General features: G+C 38.9%; 3 protein-coding genes across 3 annotated transcripts; 2 read left to right on the top strand and 1 right to left on the bottom strand.

Annotated features, from left to right (window-relative positions):
• Positions 1 to 780: 780 nt before the first annotated feature.
• LOC131435428 (nuclear receptor binding SET domain protein-like) lies at positions 781 to 9,630 on the bottom strand. Its single transcript, XM_058603303.1, has 6 exons — positions 9,329 to 9,630; positions 8,897 to 9,096; positions 6,339 to 8,840; positions 2,379 to 3,391; positions 1,842 to 2,321; positions 781 to 1,777 (listed from the first exon to the last, which is right to left on the bottom strand). The coding sequence occupies exons 1-6, from the start codon at positions 9,352 to 9,354 to the stop codon at positions 1,430 to 1,432; spliced, it is 4,569 nt and encodes a 1,522-aa protein (XP_058459286.1). The 5' UTR covers positions 9,355 to 9,630; the 3' UTR covers positions 781 to 1,429.
• Positions 9,631 to 12,435: 2,805 nt separating this feature from the next.
• LOC131427656 (zinc finger protein 510-like) lies at positions 12,436 to 14,140 on the top strand. Its single transcript, XM_058591090.1, has 3 exons — positions 12,436 to 12,635; positions 12,696 to 12,828; positions 12,887 to 14,140. Exons 1-3 carry the CDS (start codon positions 12,619 to 12,621, stop codon positions 14,138 to 14,140), a joined length of 1,404 nt encoding a protein of 467 aa, XP_058447073.1. The 5' UTR covers positions 12,436 to 12,618.
• Positions 14,141 to 15,569: 1,429 nt separating this feature from the next.
• LOC131435435 (beclin-1-like protein) lies at positions 15,570 to 17,263 on the top strand. The gene is made up of 3 exons (XM_058603315.1): positions 15,570 to 15,858; positions 15,919 to 16,972; positions 17,032 to 17,263. Exons 1-3 carry the CDS (start codon positions 15,747 to 15,749, stop codon positions 17,141 to 17,143), a joined length of 1,278 nt encoding a protein of 425 aa, XP_058459298.1. The 5' UTR covers positions 15,570 to 15,746; the 3' UTR covers positions 17,144 to 17,263.
• Positions 17,264 to 19,075: the final 1,812 nt, after the last annotated feature.

The raw sequence follows: 19,075 nt of genomic DNA on the forward strand, positions 1-19,075 counted from the left end.
AGATACATCAGCAACTTTCAAACGGTGCGGATTATCCTTGCCCGAAAAGAATACAAGTTGTGCAATTCCAGAAAAAAATCAAACTGGCACACTAAGCAGAATTTCGTGGCCAAAAATCGTGCTCTTACACGACCGTGTTTTGACGAAACATAAGAGCTGCACTTTGATCGGTGACGAAACATATGTCAAATCCGATTTGAAACTGCTTCCCGGTCGAAAGATGTACGTGTTTGCCGACAAGTTTGCAGCGAAGACTATGTTTTGGCAAGCTTTTTGCAGTTGTGGCCTGAGAACGAGACCATTCGTTATACTCGACGATGACATTCCAAGTTTACACCGAAGAATACCTGAGATAACGAGTATTACCGTTCATCTGTCAGCACAGTGACACAGTTATCTTTTGGCCAGCTGCCACTACTCCAAGCTGCTTCTGGAAAGGGCATGCTGCCAACAAGATCGGTTTTGTCCCCAAGCTAATGAATACTCCAAATTGTCCGGAATTTCGAACAACCGAAAACTACTGGACAATTTCAAAGTAGCGACTTCGATTAAACAGCGGGAGGCTGCAAAGGACCCCATTGTACGTCTCTTACCTTACCAGATATGTTCCCAATAATTTTCCCGTTTCTTCCGATAGATGGCAATTTACGTTTTGTGTTTCTGCTAGTAAATACACAGACATTTTGCGATCTCAACGAACAGGTTCGAATGGCAAGTGACTCATACATTCGGAAATCGGATTGAAAATAATTTATCACAATTGTACTTGAAATATGGGTTTATTAAAAATACACTTTTTATTACGATGTTTTGAAACCATAAATAAACACAAACCTTCCATCCTTGCCACTTTCCTAGCATTTATTTGTGCGTGATCGAGTGACACATCTGTCATCTGTTTACCGAATGAACGATTGTAACTAAATATATTGTCGAAAGTTATTCATAAATTAAAGAAACATTCTCGATTGTGGCGATATAAACTGGTATATGATTCGACAAACTTGAACTTATTGGTAAAGTCGTTGGGAACAATGCAACGTCAAATTCGAGAAATTTTTATAGGCAAACAATTATCATCATTCGGATTGTAATTTATTCTAAAATTTTAACACGTTCAGTAGTACGCTGTTTTCAACATATGCCAAGTCAACTAATAAACTACATCCGATCAATAGTGTGCTACAATTACAGTATAACAAGTTAAAGTGGAATTAAAATTTTTCAGCCGCAGTAAAATAAATATCTTTATGCGCTTGAATTTCGAAAACAGAATAAATTATTAATTTGGTGATGCTAATGATCGGAATTAACATATCAACACCTAAAAATAGAGGATTGATCCACCTCTAGTCTAACTAATACTCGCCCACGATAGCTGTTGGTCCCGCCAGTTAACAACTGAATGCTGCTTCGAACAGCAATTGTGCTACAATGAGGATACCGGTGCCGATTGGTTACTATTTGCATCAGTTCCGTCTGTCAGGTCCCCTTCGATCAAACCCGTTCCGGATTGAATCTCGACAGTTTGAGGTTCCTTGCTTACGGAAATTTTCCTTTTCTTCAAAGACAGCACCGATGGATGGGCACTGTGTCGCCTACGCTTGACTTTACTTTTCCCAGCTTTACCACGAGATTTTGCCGTGGTGGATTCCTCTTCCACCGGAGGACGATATTTTTTCCCGATGAATCCAGAACATTTGGATGCTCCACAATGGCAGATTTTCTTCTCATCGCTCGTACTTTCGAAGTTGTAGTTGAATGTTAGTTCATCACCCTAATAACGGGAATTGGAATGTACTTTGATATCATTTGTAAAGTGGAAGGATTGCAGAACTTACCGCTTTGATGTCTTTGATTGCAAACAGACCCACCGACTGAGCACCTCCCACATTCCACAGCAGCGTCTCACAGTTCGGTTCACACGAATGATTAATAAACCGCGCCAGGTTCCCCCTCGGTCCTGCATCGATGGTGAGTTCCGAGTCGACCGTCAAAAAGTACCAGTTTTCATCCTTTTGTTCCTTTTTTTGTTGAAGCCTTCGCGCCAGCTCATCATTGTTGACCACCTCGCCAACGTATTCGATAACGAACCGACCCACTCGAATGTCCTCCTGTGCGACGAGACCCCAGCCTTTGTTGGGTATCCGTTTGGCAGCCAGCGCTGGATATTGTTTCTTTTCAAAGCACTGATTTTGACATCGCTCTCGGGTAGGGCAAACCTTTGGATTGCACTCGATGAGCAGGGCTCGATTAATGCAATTCGAATCCGGTCCACATGGATCGCTGTCGGACGGTTTGCATTCACAAACATTTTCTTCCTGTAAGCATTGAAAAATATAGAAATTTTTTGAAACAACGTTTCAATAATAGCCTACCTCAGCTTCCTTGCCGACACTCGGCGGTTTCAACGGTGGTACATATCTATTGCTCCTAATCTTCACATACATCGGCGGTTTAAAGGAACTGTCGGCCTGGTCAGCATCTTCGTCGGTTTTCTTTGCCTGCAACATTCCGTGGACCGCTTTTGCTTCCCGCAGGGCTTCGTTGTACTTAACCAAAATGCCAACCTGCTTCCGTTCCGACACGTTTTCCGAATCACCCTCCTGATACAGGTAGATTCTCCTTCGATTGATCCAACCATAGTCATGGGAACCGAAAAATTTAATGCAAATGTCCCACACTTCATGCGGTCTTCGATGCATAAATTCCGGAACCATCGGAGGCGGTACAATCAAGGCCGGCCAAAATCGGAAGTGAGAATACTTGGCCCACACGACTTCGTTGTACAGTGGCATCCGACCGGATTCGCATTCTTCGCAAATGTATTTTCCCTCGGGTGGAATGAATTTCAGACATTCAAGGTGAAACGCAGTGGGACATGTTTCGCAACAAATTAAACTACCTCCCTTGCAACAGAGGAAACACCAATTTACATTTAACGAGCATTTTTCCAGACTATGCTTCGGGCAGATTAAGGCCACACTGGTCAGTAGCTGTGAACCGGCAGGTATGCACTTGGCATCCGTGTGATATGACGAGGGACACTTGACACACCGCATCAGTTGACCCTTGGTCGTGGTCGCATTGGTTCGTGGATCATCCGAGACACAGGTGTGACACGTGTGGTACGGACAGAACAGCGTGCTTGAGTTCGGTGTGCTGGTTAACTTGTGCTGTGGAAACAACCTCAGACAGGGAAAGTGATAGTACTTGCCACATCCGGTAACCGTGCAGCGATGCTTGCGCTCATCTCGGATCGTCTCTTCCTGATCCTGACAAACAAAGCAAATCGGTGGCTTTTGGGTACTGCAGTCCGGGCAAACGAACGCTTTACTGTCAACCGTTTTCTCCGGTTTACTGACCGCGTTCGGTGGAATCTGAACACATGCTGTAATATTGGAAACAGTTTGTATGAGTATGTAAAAAATATAATTGTCAAAAAAATATAATTGGTTGGACAAAGCACTTCGTGTCAAGTGGAAAAATTGTGTCAAGTGGAAAAAGATTTCATGTTGAACTGCCAAGTCGCTCAAGTAGTGCAATATAAACTGCTAACATAAAGACTGTCCCAGAAAGTATGGACGCACTTTGATTCCGCTGTAAATAATTCACAAGTGTTAGATATTCAAATTTTATTCGATATACTGATAATATTAGACTACAACAGAATATTATTCTCAACATTTGCTACTTAGCCGTTGTAGACTAACTGGCGCACCTTCTTGCGAACGTTTCTCATTAAATTCTGTACAGACTTCTTGGCGACAAGTTTTGACACTTTTTTCCTTTTTCTTTTTCGAACTGTTGAATGATTTCGGCTGCCGAGACATGTTTCCTAGGATGTGCCTTCGTTAATGCCCAAAATTCCTCAATTGGTCGAAGTTGTGGGCAATTTGGTGGATTCATTTTTTTTGGGACGAAAGTGACATTTTTGGTGGTATACCATTCTACCGTTGATTTCGAGTAGTGGCAAGAAGCAAGATCTGGCCAGAACACAACAGGATCCTTGTGGCTTCGAATCATGGGTAGAAGTCGTTTTTGTAAACATTCCTTGATGTATATTTCGCTGTTCATTGAAGCAGTGGTGATGAAGGGTTTCGAAATCTTACCGCAGCTACAAATTGCTTGTCAGATCATAGCTTTCTTACCAAATTTTTCGACTTCAATCGATGTCTCGGACTGGTTTAACACTTGCCCTTCTCGCACCGTATAATATGGTGGTCCCGGCAAGGATTTGTAATCGAGTTTCACGTAGGTTTCGTCGTCTATGATTATGCAGTTCAAATTTTCAGCAAGAATCGTACTGTACAGCTTTCGAACCCTCGGCCTTATCGATGCTTCTTGTTTCGGACTACGTTTTGGTTGTTTCTGCTTCTTATAGGTTCGAAGATTCAAACGTTCTTTAGCACGAAGAACATTTGACTTCGAAGTGCCCACTTTTTTGGCCACATCCCGAACTGAAACCTCCTTCTTTTGCTCGAACGCCTTCAGTATACGTTTATCCAACTGAGGGTTAGCAGGACCTTTTTTTTCGACCCGTTTTCGGTTTATCCTCAAAGGTGTTATCCTCACCGAACTTCCTGATTGCATTTCGGCTTTTTCATTTACTCCTTCCATTTTTGCTATCTTTCTCAGTGACAGTCCGCGTTCTGTGCACCATTTGTACACAATTTATCGACGTTGTTCTGCTGAAAGTTCACGCATTTCGAAACAAACTAATGAAAACGAATAAACTACTGCACAAGTGATTAGAGAAGAGTGTAAACCACAGGACGCAGCCAGAAAAATTGACAGATTCTGAACCATTACGAAATGGTAGCGGTTTTTGGTTGCGTCCATACTTTCTGAGACAGTCTTTAATGCCATTGAACAGGTTCTTGACTCGATGTGATTTAGTTTTGTGCGCCGTTCACTTCGCACGAGAGATATTTTAATCGAAATTCTGCTGTTTCTTCGCTTTCGAGAGGTAAACGTAAAATGATCTGGATCATGGGGTGGTGTATGAAGGTGATCAGCACTGTTCATCAACAGCACAAATAAAGTAAAGGGTGTATAAACTCAAATTGCATCACAAGAAAATATTCGGCAATGTTTACTCATTCACGAACCTTTCCTTTTATGATCTTGTACAACGTTCGGATTAACATTAATATGAATATTACTGTGGAATTCGCAAAAACAACTGTTCATTGAATAGAAATAGGAAAGTTTGTTCGGACTTAATCTCACAAAATCTACAAATCCTGTTTACCCTATAGTTCCGGAACCGGAAGTAGTATTCACAACAATTTTAAGAATTCCGTATCAAACTGTAGGACTTTTTCTTTGAACCTATAAGCTTGTGAAAATCGATTTAGACAAATATGACCTTCAAATTGGAACAACAAATATGACCTACAAGTTAAACCTAGTTAAATCTAGACTTTCTATCTCACGCTCTATTTCGAATCAACCAATTAAACGAGATCTAAAGAACCAAGCGAACCGGCGTTTTTGTTACTTCTTCATATGTAAGTCAAGCTAAACAACATGAATCAGCAGCATAAAACAAGTAGTAGGATTCAGTTCGCTTTCACATCTCATCCAAGTTATTCGATATAACAAAACCGCTTACGTTCGGAATGGAAGAATCCAAGTACAGTATTGTGTAGTGAACAATAGAACGACCTCGAAATAAGTGAACCAAACGAACAAAAGCTACCGCCGACACGAAAGAATACAATTGTTGTTGACTTCAGGCAGTGCAAAATTCGACCTTCGATACGAGAACTTGAAGGTTTGCTTAAGGAGCAAATGCATGTTGACATTAAACGTGTGCATTTACTTCAATGCAATAAGACAAATAATGTTGTTTACATCCAGTTTTATAAAGAGTTGGATGCAATTCATTTCGCAAAAGACAATAACAATGGGCAGTATGTGGAGCACGAGAACATTAAGTACAACATTCCAGTATATATGGAAGATAGTTCTATAGAAAAGCGTGTGCATGATCTTCCCTCAAGCGTCACCGATTCTTATATTCGCAAAACTATGTCCCAATACGGAGAGATTCTCTCTATCGAAAAAGAAAAGTGGAAGAACTTTTTCCCCGGTATTCTAAATGGCGCACGTTTGTTACGCATACACTTGAAGAGGCCTATACCTTCTAATATAATTTTCGGTCAAGATACAAGAATTCCGTGCAAATCACTTGTTACTTATGACAATCAGATGGCCACATGTCAATATCATCAAAGAACGGCAACTTCAGTACAAATAAAAAATAAAATAAAATAAAAAAGTGCTTCCATACCTAGAAATGTCAAACCAACTCAACTATGAGAGCTACTCACCCGGATGATAGAAGTTATAACACTTGCTGCACTTGCTCACATCATTTGGTTTATAGCAGACGACGCACACGAAACCCTTCGGAACACCCTTCATCAGATAGTTCTTCTCGAGAGTGAAGATAAAAAGCTGTTCTAACGTTTTCGGTTCCTTTTTCACTTTCGTCGGTGCATTCGCCCCGACCGGACTCGGATCCTTCTTGATCTGACCGATCCCGAGTTCCATCTCAAACTTTAGAAATGAGTTCCGAAGCGCTTGCGAGCGCAATCTGTTGGAAACCCTGGCATTCTTTGCACCGGCAGCCGACTGCATTCGTAGGGAGCAGATTTTCTGAACGTACTTCTGTAGTTTCTTATCGATATCGGCTTCGGTTTGACCCTCGAAAACGTATATCCGACTCATGTTCAGCAAATGATTGTACGCTTCCCGATCGAATCCTGCCATTTCAGAAATATCGTCACATTCACTGCTAGTTCCACTGGCCGTTTCCATCATATCACTTCCGTCTGTCATCGATTGGAAATACCTGGTAATAGTGTTTCGCAGAAGGTCCGGATCATCCGGTTCCAGTTTAATGCGTTTAAATTCTGGATCAAGATCGGTGGCTGAAATGGGTTCGTAAGCCGGGCTCTCGGGGGTAGGCGATCGGCGTCGTTTCCCTCCTGTTGATTCGAAGGATTCCCCAAAACTATTGCTATGGAATCCGGCCGAAGAACTCTTCGCACGTTTTCGCATCTGTTTCGGTCGGTTACTTTCTAACTCTAGTAAGGCTTGGAAACGTTGTTCTCGCGATTCGATCGAGTATTGAAGCATTTCATTGGCTTGTTTGATTGCTTCCATCCACGGATGGTTGGGCTGCAAAACGGTGCTAATTTTTCTCTTCAGATGCCTCCACTGTTTGTCTATCAAGATTTTATATTCTTCCATACTGACAAACGGCAACAACAAAGACTCCGGTATCCAACTACGACGACCGTTGTCGGCGAAAAATGTAACGTGGATCACTTTGAGCTTTTTGGCAGTGTTTTTGAATTTAATTACTTTACCATCGGTCGGATCAGCACAAACCATGCATGGCCAGTGGAGCACTTTATTGCTCAATGCACCCCAACCCAGTTGTCCTTTGATCGGTTCCTCTCCGAGCACCATCACTTCGTGATCAATCGAGGAACCGTTAGCGCTATCGGCATCCGGTGATTTTTCCATAGTCTTCATCGGCGAAATATTTTCACTTTCCGCCACAATTTCCGTATCGTTTATACTCGAGCTGAAACTGGCATCCAGATCTAATATTTTGATTTGATCTATCCCTAAAATTTCGCCAGTTGGAATTAATTCCGCTATCGTATCGAGAGCTTCCATCGATGGCGGGGCTTCCAAACATTCACTCAACGAACTCAACTCATATTCTGCTGCTATTGAGTGTGGTTCAACGGGGTCCGGAATCAATGGTGGTTCAACAGAATCCGGAATCAATGGTGATTCAACGGGATCCGGATGAAATTCGGATTCTATTTTTTCTGTACAAACAGTATCAACTGAAACGGGACTATTGTTTTCATTTTGCTGTGTAGCAGGTTCAGGAATTTCCGAGTCATGTGATACCAAAATGTCGTCATGTACCGGGAGCAGATCAGTCGCGATCATATTTTGTTTCATTTCATTAGCGGCATCGCTAGAATCGGTTACCAAAAGAATATTGCTGACTTCACTTGTTGAATTGCCTTCAAATTGTTGTGGTGACGTCGGGGGAAAGTTTAGAACTGTTATTTCAAATTCCTCGGACTCAGAGAGCAACTCGACAACTTTTTCTACCTTTATGGGTTTTGTTCTCGGTGAAAATTTTGTTATAAACTTGGCCACATTCATTGGAATGTAATCGTTATTTTCTTTCTGCTTTTGGATGCGACCATAGCGACTTACTGGACGGTTGGTTTCCTTTTTTGGTTCCGTTAATTTTGGGCTCAACGTGCTTTCAAGCTGTTTAAGCAAATATTGGGATCTATCGGGAGATTTTAACCGCTCTTCAGCAACTTTCGGAGAAATTATTGCGTCGGAAGGTTCGCTGGAAGATGCGTCCGGTGAGTTTAATGGTTTATAGTTTACCTTCGATTCCCCATCGTCACTCTTGTTTTCAATATCCACCACGGTCACTGCATCTGGTGCAGTAGCTTGGTAAGATATAGTTTCCGGACTAGTTTGAATATATCTTTTGTTTCTTCGAATGGAACGAAGAGAGGCAGGTTTCGAGACCAACGTTGTTTCTGGCTGTTGCACTTGGCTGCTCTCAAGGATAATTGTTGGTTCAACTTTACCCGGTTCAATCGACTCTTCGGTTGGTATAACATTTTTCACATCTACTGATTTATTCAATGGATCCAATCTCGTCAGCAAAACGTGTAATTTTTCTGCTTCCGGTCTCAAGTCAGTAAGACGTCTTTTGCTTCTACCTCGAGTTATGGGAGATACTGTGGAGACCAGTTTATTGTTCGGACGTTTGAAAGCTAGAATTAAAATGGTTATAGAAAAAAAACTGCAATGATAGTTTTAAAAAACTGACCATTTTCAGTTGGGAGTGATCTACACCGCTTGGGAGTCTGCGGAATTTGATCCCCAACTTTGATGCCGTTCTTAGTCCGAATCGTTCCATCGTTAGTAGAGATAACACTGGATTCGAGCATTTCTTCGACATCAACGCTCATTTTTGGTGATCGATTGACAGGACTACCCTTCTTCCGTTCTGTTTGGTTGGGACGAATTCTATGACAAGCAAATGAAAGAGTTTTGAAATACACATCGCCAACATATATTTTAGTTTGCTGAGATTAAAAACCATAGCGTTTACTTTCACTTGCACACAAAAAAGTACCGCCAAAACTGGTAACCCTATTGCATAACAGATTCCGATAAGACAAGAAGTACTACGATTGGCAAAATAGGAATCACAAAACACCACAGGTTCCAAAAATCTGTCCCACAAAATACTACTTACTTGCGAATTCTTGTTTTACGACCCATTTTGTTCGCTTTTAACGTAATTAAAGTTTGCTAAGATACGACACTTTATGCTGCACCGATATTCAACGTTGGAAGCGTCTCGTTAATTTTTCCCCACTATACAATACGTCCAGCTATTTTAATCATTTAAAGAATTGTCTATACTGTGTAACTTATATTTTTGCAAAATTACTATGAAAATACACTGAAACATTAGAGAATAACTGTAAAAATTATAAAGAAAACAAAATGCAAGCCGTGGCTTCACTTTGCGTTTTATATATAAAACTTGTCAAAGATAATACCGTTTGAATGTGTTAGTCTGAAATCGAAAATGGAACGTCAATCGAAATCCGACACAGAAAGAATCGAAACGTCTGAATCTAACGTCAAACATACACGGCTACTAAATACAACCTAATAATTAAAATTATTTAAAATGAATTGGGAAAGTTTGATGAATATTCCATTATATCGCGAGAAAGAAAAAAATTCATAAGTACTGTGGCGGCTCGTAGGTGTGAAATTGAAAACTAAGTTATTTGTTCTACAAACCAGAATTCAGCTGTTTTTCAAAGATGGGCGAATCTTACAAAAGTAAACAAATCGAGTTTCTCTCACCTACCAATAAAAGCTTCAAAATCCTACAATTTTGCATGAAAATTCGGATTCTACAAAAATCTCAACTTTGTAAAACAAAGAACTATAAAAGGTGAAACTGTCATACCATTTATTTACGTAAGTTTCGCCCTCCGTATTCCATGACAACTAACGAGGCGATACTTCATTTGCTATCAAGGAAGGGCGAAACTTTTTTTTTCTGTATTTTAAGATGGTTTCCGAGCCTTCTACCTCTGGAAATAGTAAATGAGACGATAAGATTACTCGCAGATTGGTCTTAGTCGAGAAAACCAGCCAATTTCATTAAAAACAAGGAAGCATAAAAGTAAACAAATCGAAAAAGGGCGAAACTCTTTTTATGTTGATTTATTCAGTGGATATAGATAGAAAGTGGTAAAATTTGCATCACTTTTGAAGATAAACTAACAATTCATCGACTAATCATAAATTGATCTGAGAATATACGATAATTTCTAAATACGATTTGAAACCAAAATCGAAACATTCATCGATGTTTTTCTCCATTTGCTGTCAATGTTAGATTCGCCGTTCTTCGAAAAACAGCTGAATTAACTGGCGTAATGGCCTTTGTTGGCGTGCCGTTACCTACACTTAAATAAAAATTTACGTTCGATTCACTTGAAAAATCACGTAAAATGGTTTCAAATGTTAAGTTAAATATTTCGCTCGACGAAAATGAATGTTATACGAACATCCCCTAAAATGAATAGAGTCATCACATAAGGTTGACGTGAATTGACCAAACGTGAAACAATCTACGTGAAATGCCGGTATGAAAATCTCGATTTTGAAAAAGGCCCTCAAAGTGTAAGTAGTGTAAATATTTGCGAGATATGTTATCTAATTACAATTTTTACTACATCGACCGGACCATTCCAGCATGAAAGTTTCCATGTGTTCGACTGAACCGAGTGCCTACGTGAGTCCGGAAGTGTGCCCGCTCCTGCCGAATGCTTCAAACTTGGTCCACCGAAAAACGAATTCAAAATCAGTATGCAGCTAGAGACACTGGACTCGTGTAATGCAACCTCAACCTGCATCGTTAGTGTTGTGGGAGTTTTCAGATCTCGACTTCGGCATCGGTTGGATGCACACTTAATTTCCTTTACCAAACTGAGCAATATTTTTACCGACTTTTACACTGCTGAACGTACCGCAATCAGGATGAGGATTCGGTAAATATTATACTGTTGGGTCAGCACGGGAAGATTCTAAAACAACCGATTAGTTCAGTAATTTATACAGTTCAGTACAATAAGAAATAAATTTTGAATTTAATTTAGTTTGATGTTTGAAATTTCAGAAAACCAAAAACAAAATAATTGAACTTCGAATGCATTTTACTATTTAATTGAAAATATATTTTATTTTTATATGAATTCAAACTTCGTTGGAAACATTACCCAGTTGTAGTTAGCGTTCCGATATTGGCTTTCAATCGCAAAACTAAAATCAAGTCCGCGCCTTCTATGTTTCACTTTATGGACCAAGAAAACGATGTTGTTAGCAAATTATCACATTGAGCAATATAGGAATCGAATATTAAATGCGGAAATAGTTACTAACATAGTAATTTTTCCTTAAACAAACCTACGGAATGGGTAAAACTTTTGCATTCATTCAACTTGTGCATAAAAAGTAAACCTTTATTTTTCAGTACTGAACTACAATGGTATCAACAAGTAAAGTCAATATTATCAATCCATGGCAATTCAATGAAATGAAGGGTTCACTTTTGTTAGAACTTTGCTTCACGGCGTGCTACAAGATGCGAAGTAAGGTCATACAGGCAATTTTTACGGTGCTTTTTCAGTGTTGGTTTACAGAAATCATTTTTGAACATAATATTTGCTCCAAGACCAAATTTTATCACTATAGGTTATGTAATCAATTTTTGTAATCGAAATTAAAGATTTAAACAGCCACTGTGTGCAATAAACGGCAAGACCTATTATTTAAGTACAGAGGCAACAAGAAAAATCAACCGACTTTCAACCGCAAATAAATTAAAATTTACTGCGGAGTATAATTCGAAAACATCATCGCTTGAACTACAGCGCTATCTACTTGTCGAGCTGTCGTAAGAAGGCGAATAGTTTTTAATCCATTTTCTGTTCGTTCCTTTATATGAAAATGTGTGATGATCAGCGTTGCCAGGTTGCCAGATTTGTATCGTTTCGCCAGACACTCAAACTAACCAGATCTTTTGCCAGATTTTCCAAATTTTCCCAGATGTCACAAATTTTCCTAGATTTTGTAAGATTTCGCTAGATCTTTACGGTTTCGGCCTTAGGTAGGGAGACCTTTTTTTTATTTTTTGCTCACTGAAAATGAAACCCGGCAAAAATTTCTTTGTATATAGTGGACCCAGACAAATCCAGATAAGTTTTGCCAGATTTTTGAAAAAATAACCTGGCAACTCTGGTGATGATGGAAACAAAAAGCTTTTGTGTGCGTGTTTAAAATAAGACGTTTCGGCGCAGAGTTGTTGTTGGGTTGTAAATGTTGGGTGTAAACATTAATGCAAAAAAGCAATCTTCTGGTTTTCAGCGCGCACGCAAAATAATACTTTTTTTCTTAGCGGTGGAGAGACGCCACGAATTTCATATTTAGAGATAGATGTGAATTTAAATAAAACACAAAATGCAATCACCGCAAGTGTATGTTAATTGTGTGGACTAATAAATTCAACCTACATTAATTTGGCACATCTCTTTCAGCCCTAGCCGAAATCCACTTCTTTACTGCCGACTTTGTCTGTCACAATTAAATCTACTTACGGTGCTGCAAGATAACGAAGTTACACACCACGACGAACTACTCCAACGAATGTCCAACTATGTAAAAATTGTTGTAAGTAGGTCATTAGGCTCGAGGTCGATTATAGTCTAATTGAAAAACATATTTAAAGCTTATACCTCTGGAGGATTTTCCATGTGCTATTTGCGGTGTGTGTATTGCTCAGCTGAATGGAATTCATGAGTTCCAGCAAACGGTTATGCGGAATCATATCGCTGTGAAGGATTATCGCCGAACGTACGGTGATGAAATCATTTATCCCAAACTGGAAGAAGACGATGTAATCCTTATAGATGTATATGACCTCGACCCACGACTCACTGAAATCAAAGAAGAAGAATATTTTATTCAGGATGATGTTCCTGAAATTGTTTCTGGTCAAACTGTGGAGATTGTTAAAGATGTTGATGTTTACCACATGGATGGAGAGCTTAAAACGGTAGTGGTGAAGCAGGAAAATTTATCACCAGAGCATGAGGTGACTACTGTGACCAATGAAAAAGTTTGCAATGAAAACAAAAAAGCTATTCTAAGCAAACCTTCAACTGTAATGCCTCATATCAACATCTTGAATAGAAGAGCGATAACATCGACAGTTCCGAAACGACCTCCACCGGAAATAACTTCAAATTTAAAAGCTATGGTTCAAGAAAAACGAATAAAAGTATCGGTGCTTAATGCTTCCGCCGTTGTGAAATGTTCGCAGTGCGATGCAGTGTTTCAAACCCAGAAAAATTTGGCTGTTCACGAGTCAACTGATCATCGAAAATCTGATACCGATGTAATGAAGCCATCGATGCATGCGAGCACATCTTCGTTACCTACAAAACTAAACTCACAAGTCATACAAAATCGCCGAACGCAACGTATGGAGTTATTCAAATGCAATCAGTGTAACAGCAGTTTTATTCAAAAGGCCAATTACGAAAAGCACGTGAAATCTTGTCAATCTTCTGTTTTATCAAAATTGAATACCTCACAAATAACAATCAAAAGAACTACAACAGTAAACCCGAATCACCGAAAACCACAAGTCACACAGTTGAACCAAACTTCTCATTCAAAAAAATGCGATGAATTAGAAAATCGAATTCGCTGTCCACAGTGTCCTCTGACATACAAAATTAAACATTTTCTCAACAAACATCTCAAAGACGTACACAAGGTACCTGACAATAAAGAGGTGCACTATTGTTCGATTTGTCGGTTGTACTATTCCTGTAATGAAGATTTACAGCTGCACATCCGAGCGATACATCGGTTTCATTGCCGTCAATGCAATGGTGATTTCAGAAAGTGCATGCATGCCCAAAGTCATGTGCAAGCTAACTTAATCAGAGTATCAAATAAAGAAAGAATGAAATAAGTTTATGAGTTTATACAAGTAATGTGTTTGTGAAATCCTGACTCAATATAAAAGTAGTCATCATACAACTGATCATTTACCTTTGGAACTAGCAATAAAGAGTAAAAACATTCAATGTTTACTTTTACATCAATGTTCAATGCAACACAGACACGATATGAATTAAAATATTTGTTAATTTGTTTTTTTTTTTTTTGAAAAATAAATATTTGGTTTAAATATTCTATTTAAATTTAAATTTAACTCGCAAATATCCAGATTCAGTGATGAATTTGCTTCATTTTCTTCAAAAGGTGAGATAACTGAGTGCCAACAAGTCCCTATCTCATGCCACCCCGTGTGTCTATGATGATATTTGGTCAATATAGCGATGTGTGATGGATGCTATCGCCTTTAGCATTATTGGCGGAATATTCGGTGGTTCAGCCGACGACACGACCAGACACTCCGAAGAAAAATCTGCAATAAAACTGTTCGCTAACGATTCACCGTCAGTTACCACAAATCTAGCGACCCCTTGTAAATGATAAAAATAATCTTCTCGAGCAACACTGTTTAAGTTGCTATGGACTAGTTACCAAGGAACCCCAAAACAAATAAACATGTTTTGAAAGCGGTGGAATAGTTCTATTAGTGTTAAACTTTGTCCAAATTAAGCAGAAATGAATTTAAATTAACTCGATTTTCGGAATTTAATCGAAATATGGATGAAACCAACGAACGAGGACAATGATCTGCTATTGCGATTCATCCGTACACTTCAACTGCTAGCTTTTCTGGGCAATAGGATTCGGTGTAATATGCCGGTGTCAAAATTGTTGGTTGATTGCGCAGCAGTGGAAACAGCATTTCACCTAGTGGAATTCCACAAAGAAATCATTTTACCGTACGTTATGCAGGTACCGCAGAGCACTAGCCTCGCTCAGCTCGTTGTCGGTCATTTCCATGTCTTCCTTCTCACACAACGGTTTCAAATCAAGACCTGAATTTTGAACTTGGCTTTATAAAAGACATAACTCATACTCCTCAATTTTTACATTCCGCTCGAGTCAGGTAAATCCATTAAAATGTTCCGTAATATAATAACCGATCTGAAATTTATTTTGTTTACATTCATCTTGCCTTCGATATGCAGTAACCAAGGTTATGGTGACTGTTATTCAAAATCAATAAATATATCAACTTGTGCTGCCAGTTTAAAAAAATTCACTAGCGTTTTCGATTTGACATTTCCAGTTACTGAGGGGTAGTTAAATTTACGATACAGTTTTGATAGACGAGTGGCAGGTCGTGTCGTCGGTTCAGCTGCTCGAAACTTGTCACAAAAAGTAAACATTAACGAACGAAGTCTAGTCTGTGATCTGGCATCCCTGTGTCCGACAATAATTTAGCTTCTTTGCGCCAGATTATGTTTAGAGTGACTATAACAAAAGTCAAAAACAGCACAACAATAAATGAAAACATTGAAGATCCAGTTCTGATTCTGTGAAAAAGTTTATCGTCTTTGCTTCGTTTTAGATTCCTCAAACCTCATCACTGTTGAATACTACAAAATTTGTTTACCCGTGGACAGCGTCCATCCACAAAATCAGAACCGAGGTACACTATGAACGATGCGAAAGTCAGTGTGAGTTTCTCCTGCCAGCGATGTCTGCAGCCAATTCACATCGATGACTCGTTTGCAACCCTTGGAGAGCACACATTGGCCGAGCTAGCGTGTAAGTTTTTTTTGCAGTAATTTCAAACGGTTCCCATTAACTCTGAAGTAAAAATTACAGTACCGATTAATTCCCACATAGAGGTGGATATAGAATCACAATCGGCCAGTTTGGATCACTTCGTACCACCGTTTCGGTACGGTGCGGAATGCAGTGGCAACGACACAAACGGTTTTATGCTGCTTTCGGACGGTCCGGACAAGGAATCACTTAGTCAAAATCTACGCGTCAAAGCCGAACTTTTCGATGCCCTTTCGAACAACTCGGAAATCGATCATCCATTGTGCGACGAATGCACCGATACCTTATTGGAGCTGATGGACAAACAGCTTAAAATGGCTGAAGACGAATGGAATGATTATAATAACTATTTGAAGAAGCTGGAGATGACAGACGATGTACCAAATATTGATCTCTTAGACAAGGAACTGGCTGATCTGAAGGAGGAAGAAGAACGTCTGTTACAGGAGCTGTCTGAATTGACTCGAGAAGAAGATGCAATCAAATTGGCAGTTAAAGAACAGGAAGCGGAGAAACAAAGGCTTAGCAATGAAGAGGAGAAATACTGGCGGGAATACACGAAACATCGGCGAGATGTTATCACCACGGAAGATGAGTTTCGATCACTTGAATGCCAAATGTCATACGCGCAGGTCCAGTTGGATAAGTTAAAAAAGACGAATGTGTTCAATGTAACGTTTCACATTTGGCACTCGGGTCACTTTGGAACTATAAACAATTTTAGATTGGGTAGACTTCCATCAGCTCCTGTTGATTGGTCCGAAATAAATGCAGCATGGGGACAAACGTGCTTGCTGCTGTCTGCGTTGGCAAGAAAAATGAATCTAACGTTCAAGAATTATCGGCTGGTTCCATATGGGAATCACTCGCATATAGAAGTATTGGGCGAAGGGAAAGAACTTCCTCTTTATGGTAGTGGCGGTTTCAGATTTTTCTGGGACACAAAATTCGACGCAGCTATGGTTGCGTTCCTGGACTGTTTGCAGCAATTTAAGGAGGAAGTAGTTAAAAAGGATCCCGACTTTTGCTTACCATATCGGATGGAGAAAGGGAAGATAGAAGATTCCGCGACGGGCAACAGTTATTCAATTAAGTATGAGGTTTATAATTTTAAAATGTTTCAGTATATTCATTTTTGTTTTCATTCAATAGAATTCAATTCAACTCAGAGGAACAGTGGACCAAAGCTTTGAAATTTTTACTGACGAATCTGAAATGGGGACTAACATGGGTATCGTCACAATTTACCGAAGAGAAACATTAAAATTTCGGCTCGATTCGAACCCCAATTAATAGTTTTCAAATGTGAGTTATTAGTTAATGAAAATGAATGATTTATCAGTTATTTCAAATATAAAACTTATTTATCGTAGCTTGAAGCAGCTTCAACAATGAAATCTATTTACTTAAGTTTATATATTTTATTTATAAAACACGTCCCTGAGCTTACAGATATGCATATCAGCACGCGCACTTTAATTAGGGGCGGGAGAGATAAACGCATAAAACGAAACTTAACACTTCTTAAATCGAATCAGACCCTGTTACCTTAGAGAGATATCAGTTCAGCAACGCCATCGCATGGCATCATATTGAACATATCACGTCAATTGAATGGAATTTGACATTTCTCTTTTATATACGAAATTCGATGCGGACTCGCGTCTTAGGACTCACCTAAGGGCGCCATGCTCGCAAAAAAAGATGTTGCCAATGAATGATTTGTTCAGGAAATGTGAGACCTGGATACAGAGATGCCGTTTATACAGATTTATCTGTATTGCGGCCCTTACACGAGTCATTAAAAATGTCATTACTACAAAATAATATTATTTTAATGAACGTGTAATGATGAGATTTCTATCAAATTTGAAATACATCATTACTTAGTCATCATTAAAAATGACAAAAATAATGCTCGTGTAAGGGCCGCTTATTATACAAATTTTTGCATCCGCATACAGTATACAGATTTGATACAGATTTCCTAAATTTAAAACGAATCTACCAAAAAGCAAAAAAAAAACTTTTTCGTACGAGCAATCTATTAGTATTTGATTGCAGTGACGAGAATCAAAACTTGGTCTCATTGAATCTAGCCATAATGTGTTGGAATAACGTCTTTTACCATGATTTTATTGATGAAATTTAATTTTATTAGTGAATACAGATAAATAAAGATTTTTTTAGAGAGTAATACAGATTTCCTATAAAAATATCTGGCATCTCTGCCTGGATATCTTGTTAGTATCACGCGTTTCTTTTTAGAACGGTGAATAAACCACCTTTCAACTTTCACTTTCGAAAGAAATTGCAAGCGAGCTATGAAAGATAGAGTATTAAATTTAACACCAGACGAAAGGAAAAATTTTTCTCTGCCGTTTACTATTATGACTTACTCTCAGCGAGTGCCGAGTCATTCGAAATTACTCTTCAAAGTGAATGTTGATGGATGACTTATTGAACAATCCAATCAGCGTGGTCACCACGAGATAGTGTTATGGTGATTGTTTTGACATATACCATGTATTTAGAAAAAAATTAGACGGATTTTTCAATTTACTTGAGTTTTAAAGAATGCAGATGGCAAAACCTTACAAATATGGGTAAGAAAAACGATTATTCACGTGTTGTCATCAAACATATGATTTCAAATTGTACTATATTCTTGATAATCTCGGATGAAATTTGAAATTTTCAGTTCACATACAGATTTGATTTAGATGATAAAACATGAGTAAATAGACTAGTCATAAAACTTTTGATCATAATTTATACATTAATCTCAAAATCCAACCCAAAAAACAAAGAATATCCCAGATATGAAAACAGTACCCAACCTCACTTCTTCGAATTTGGCATTTCATGTTACGATTTCTCCATAAATATCAATCAAACATGCCACGGAAAGTTACTGAATCATTAATGATCGATTTTTTACCAAATTTTCACACGTTTTTGTATGTTAGTATTCGATTCATAAGAAAAAATAAATAAAAATCCGGCATTTTGTTCGAATCTTCAAGAAAAATCTGAAAATTATCACCATCGCTTAGTTCAAAGCTCGCCTCTCGGGCAGCGCAGCGATCGCAAAAAAATTGGTTGGATTCTTCACACTACTTGTACTATGGAATAAACGAAAACATCGTTGCAAATTACTACTGCCAATGTGATAATTTCTGAAGAATCCTCTTTT

Source organism: Malaya genurostris, chromosome 1 (genome assembly GCF_030247185.1).
Source record: "Malaya genurostris strain Urasoe2022 chromosome 1, Malgen_1.1, whole genome shotgun sequence".
NCBI lineage: Eukaryota > Metazoa > Arthropoda > Insecta > Diptera > Culicidae > Malaya > Malaya genurostris.

Excerpts from the sequence above, each read along its gene's own strand:
- LOC131435428 (XM_058603303.1), bottom strand. The coding sequence starts at position 9,354 with ATGGGTCGTAAAACAAGAATTCGCAA. Across the intron at positions 3,392-6,338 it reads TTATAACTTCTATCATCCGG|CATGTGTTCAGATTCCACCG; the intron begins GTGAGTAGCTCT and ends CCAATATTACAG. Across the intron at positions 1,778-1,841 it reads CAATCAAAGACATCAAAGCG|GGTGATGAACTAACATTCAA; the intron begins GTAAGTTCTGCA and ends TCCCGTTATTAG.
- LOC131427656 (XM_058591090.1), top strand. Across the intron at positions 12,829-12,886 it reads CCAACTATGTAAAAATTGTT|CTTATACCTCTGGAGGATTT; the intron begins GTAAGTAGGTCA and ends ACATATTTAAAG.
- LOC131435435 (XM_058603315.1), top strand. The coding sequence starts at position 15,747 with ATGAACGATGCGAAAGTCAGTGTGAGTTTCTCCTGCCAGCGATGTCTG. Across the intron at positions 15,859-15,918 it reads CACATTGGCCGAGCTAGCGT|TACCGATTAATTCCCACATA; the intron begins GTAAGTTTTTTT and ends TAAAAATTACAG. Across the intron at positions 16,973-17,031 it reads GGCAACAGTTATTCAATTAA|AATTCAATTCAACTCAGAGG; the intron begins GTATGAGGTTTA and ends TTCATTCAATAG.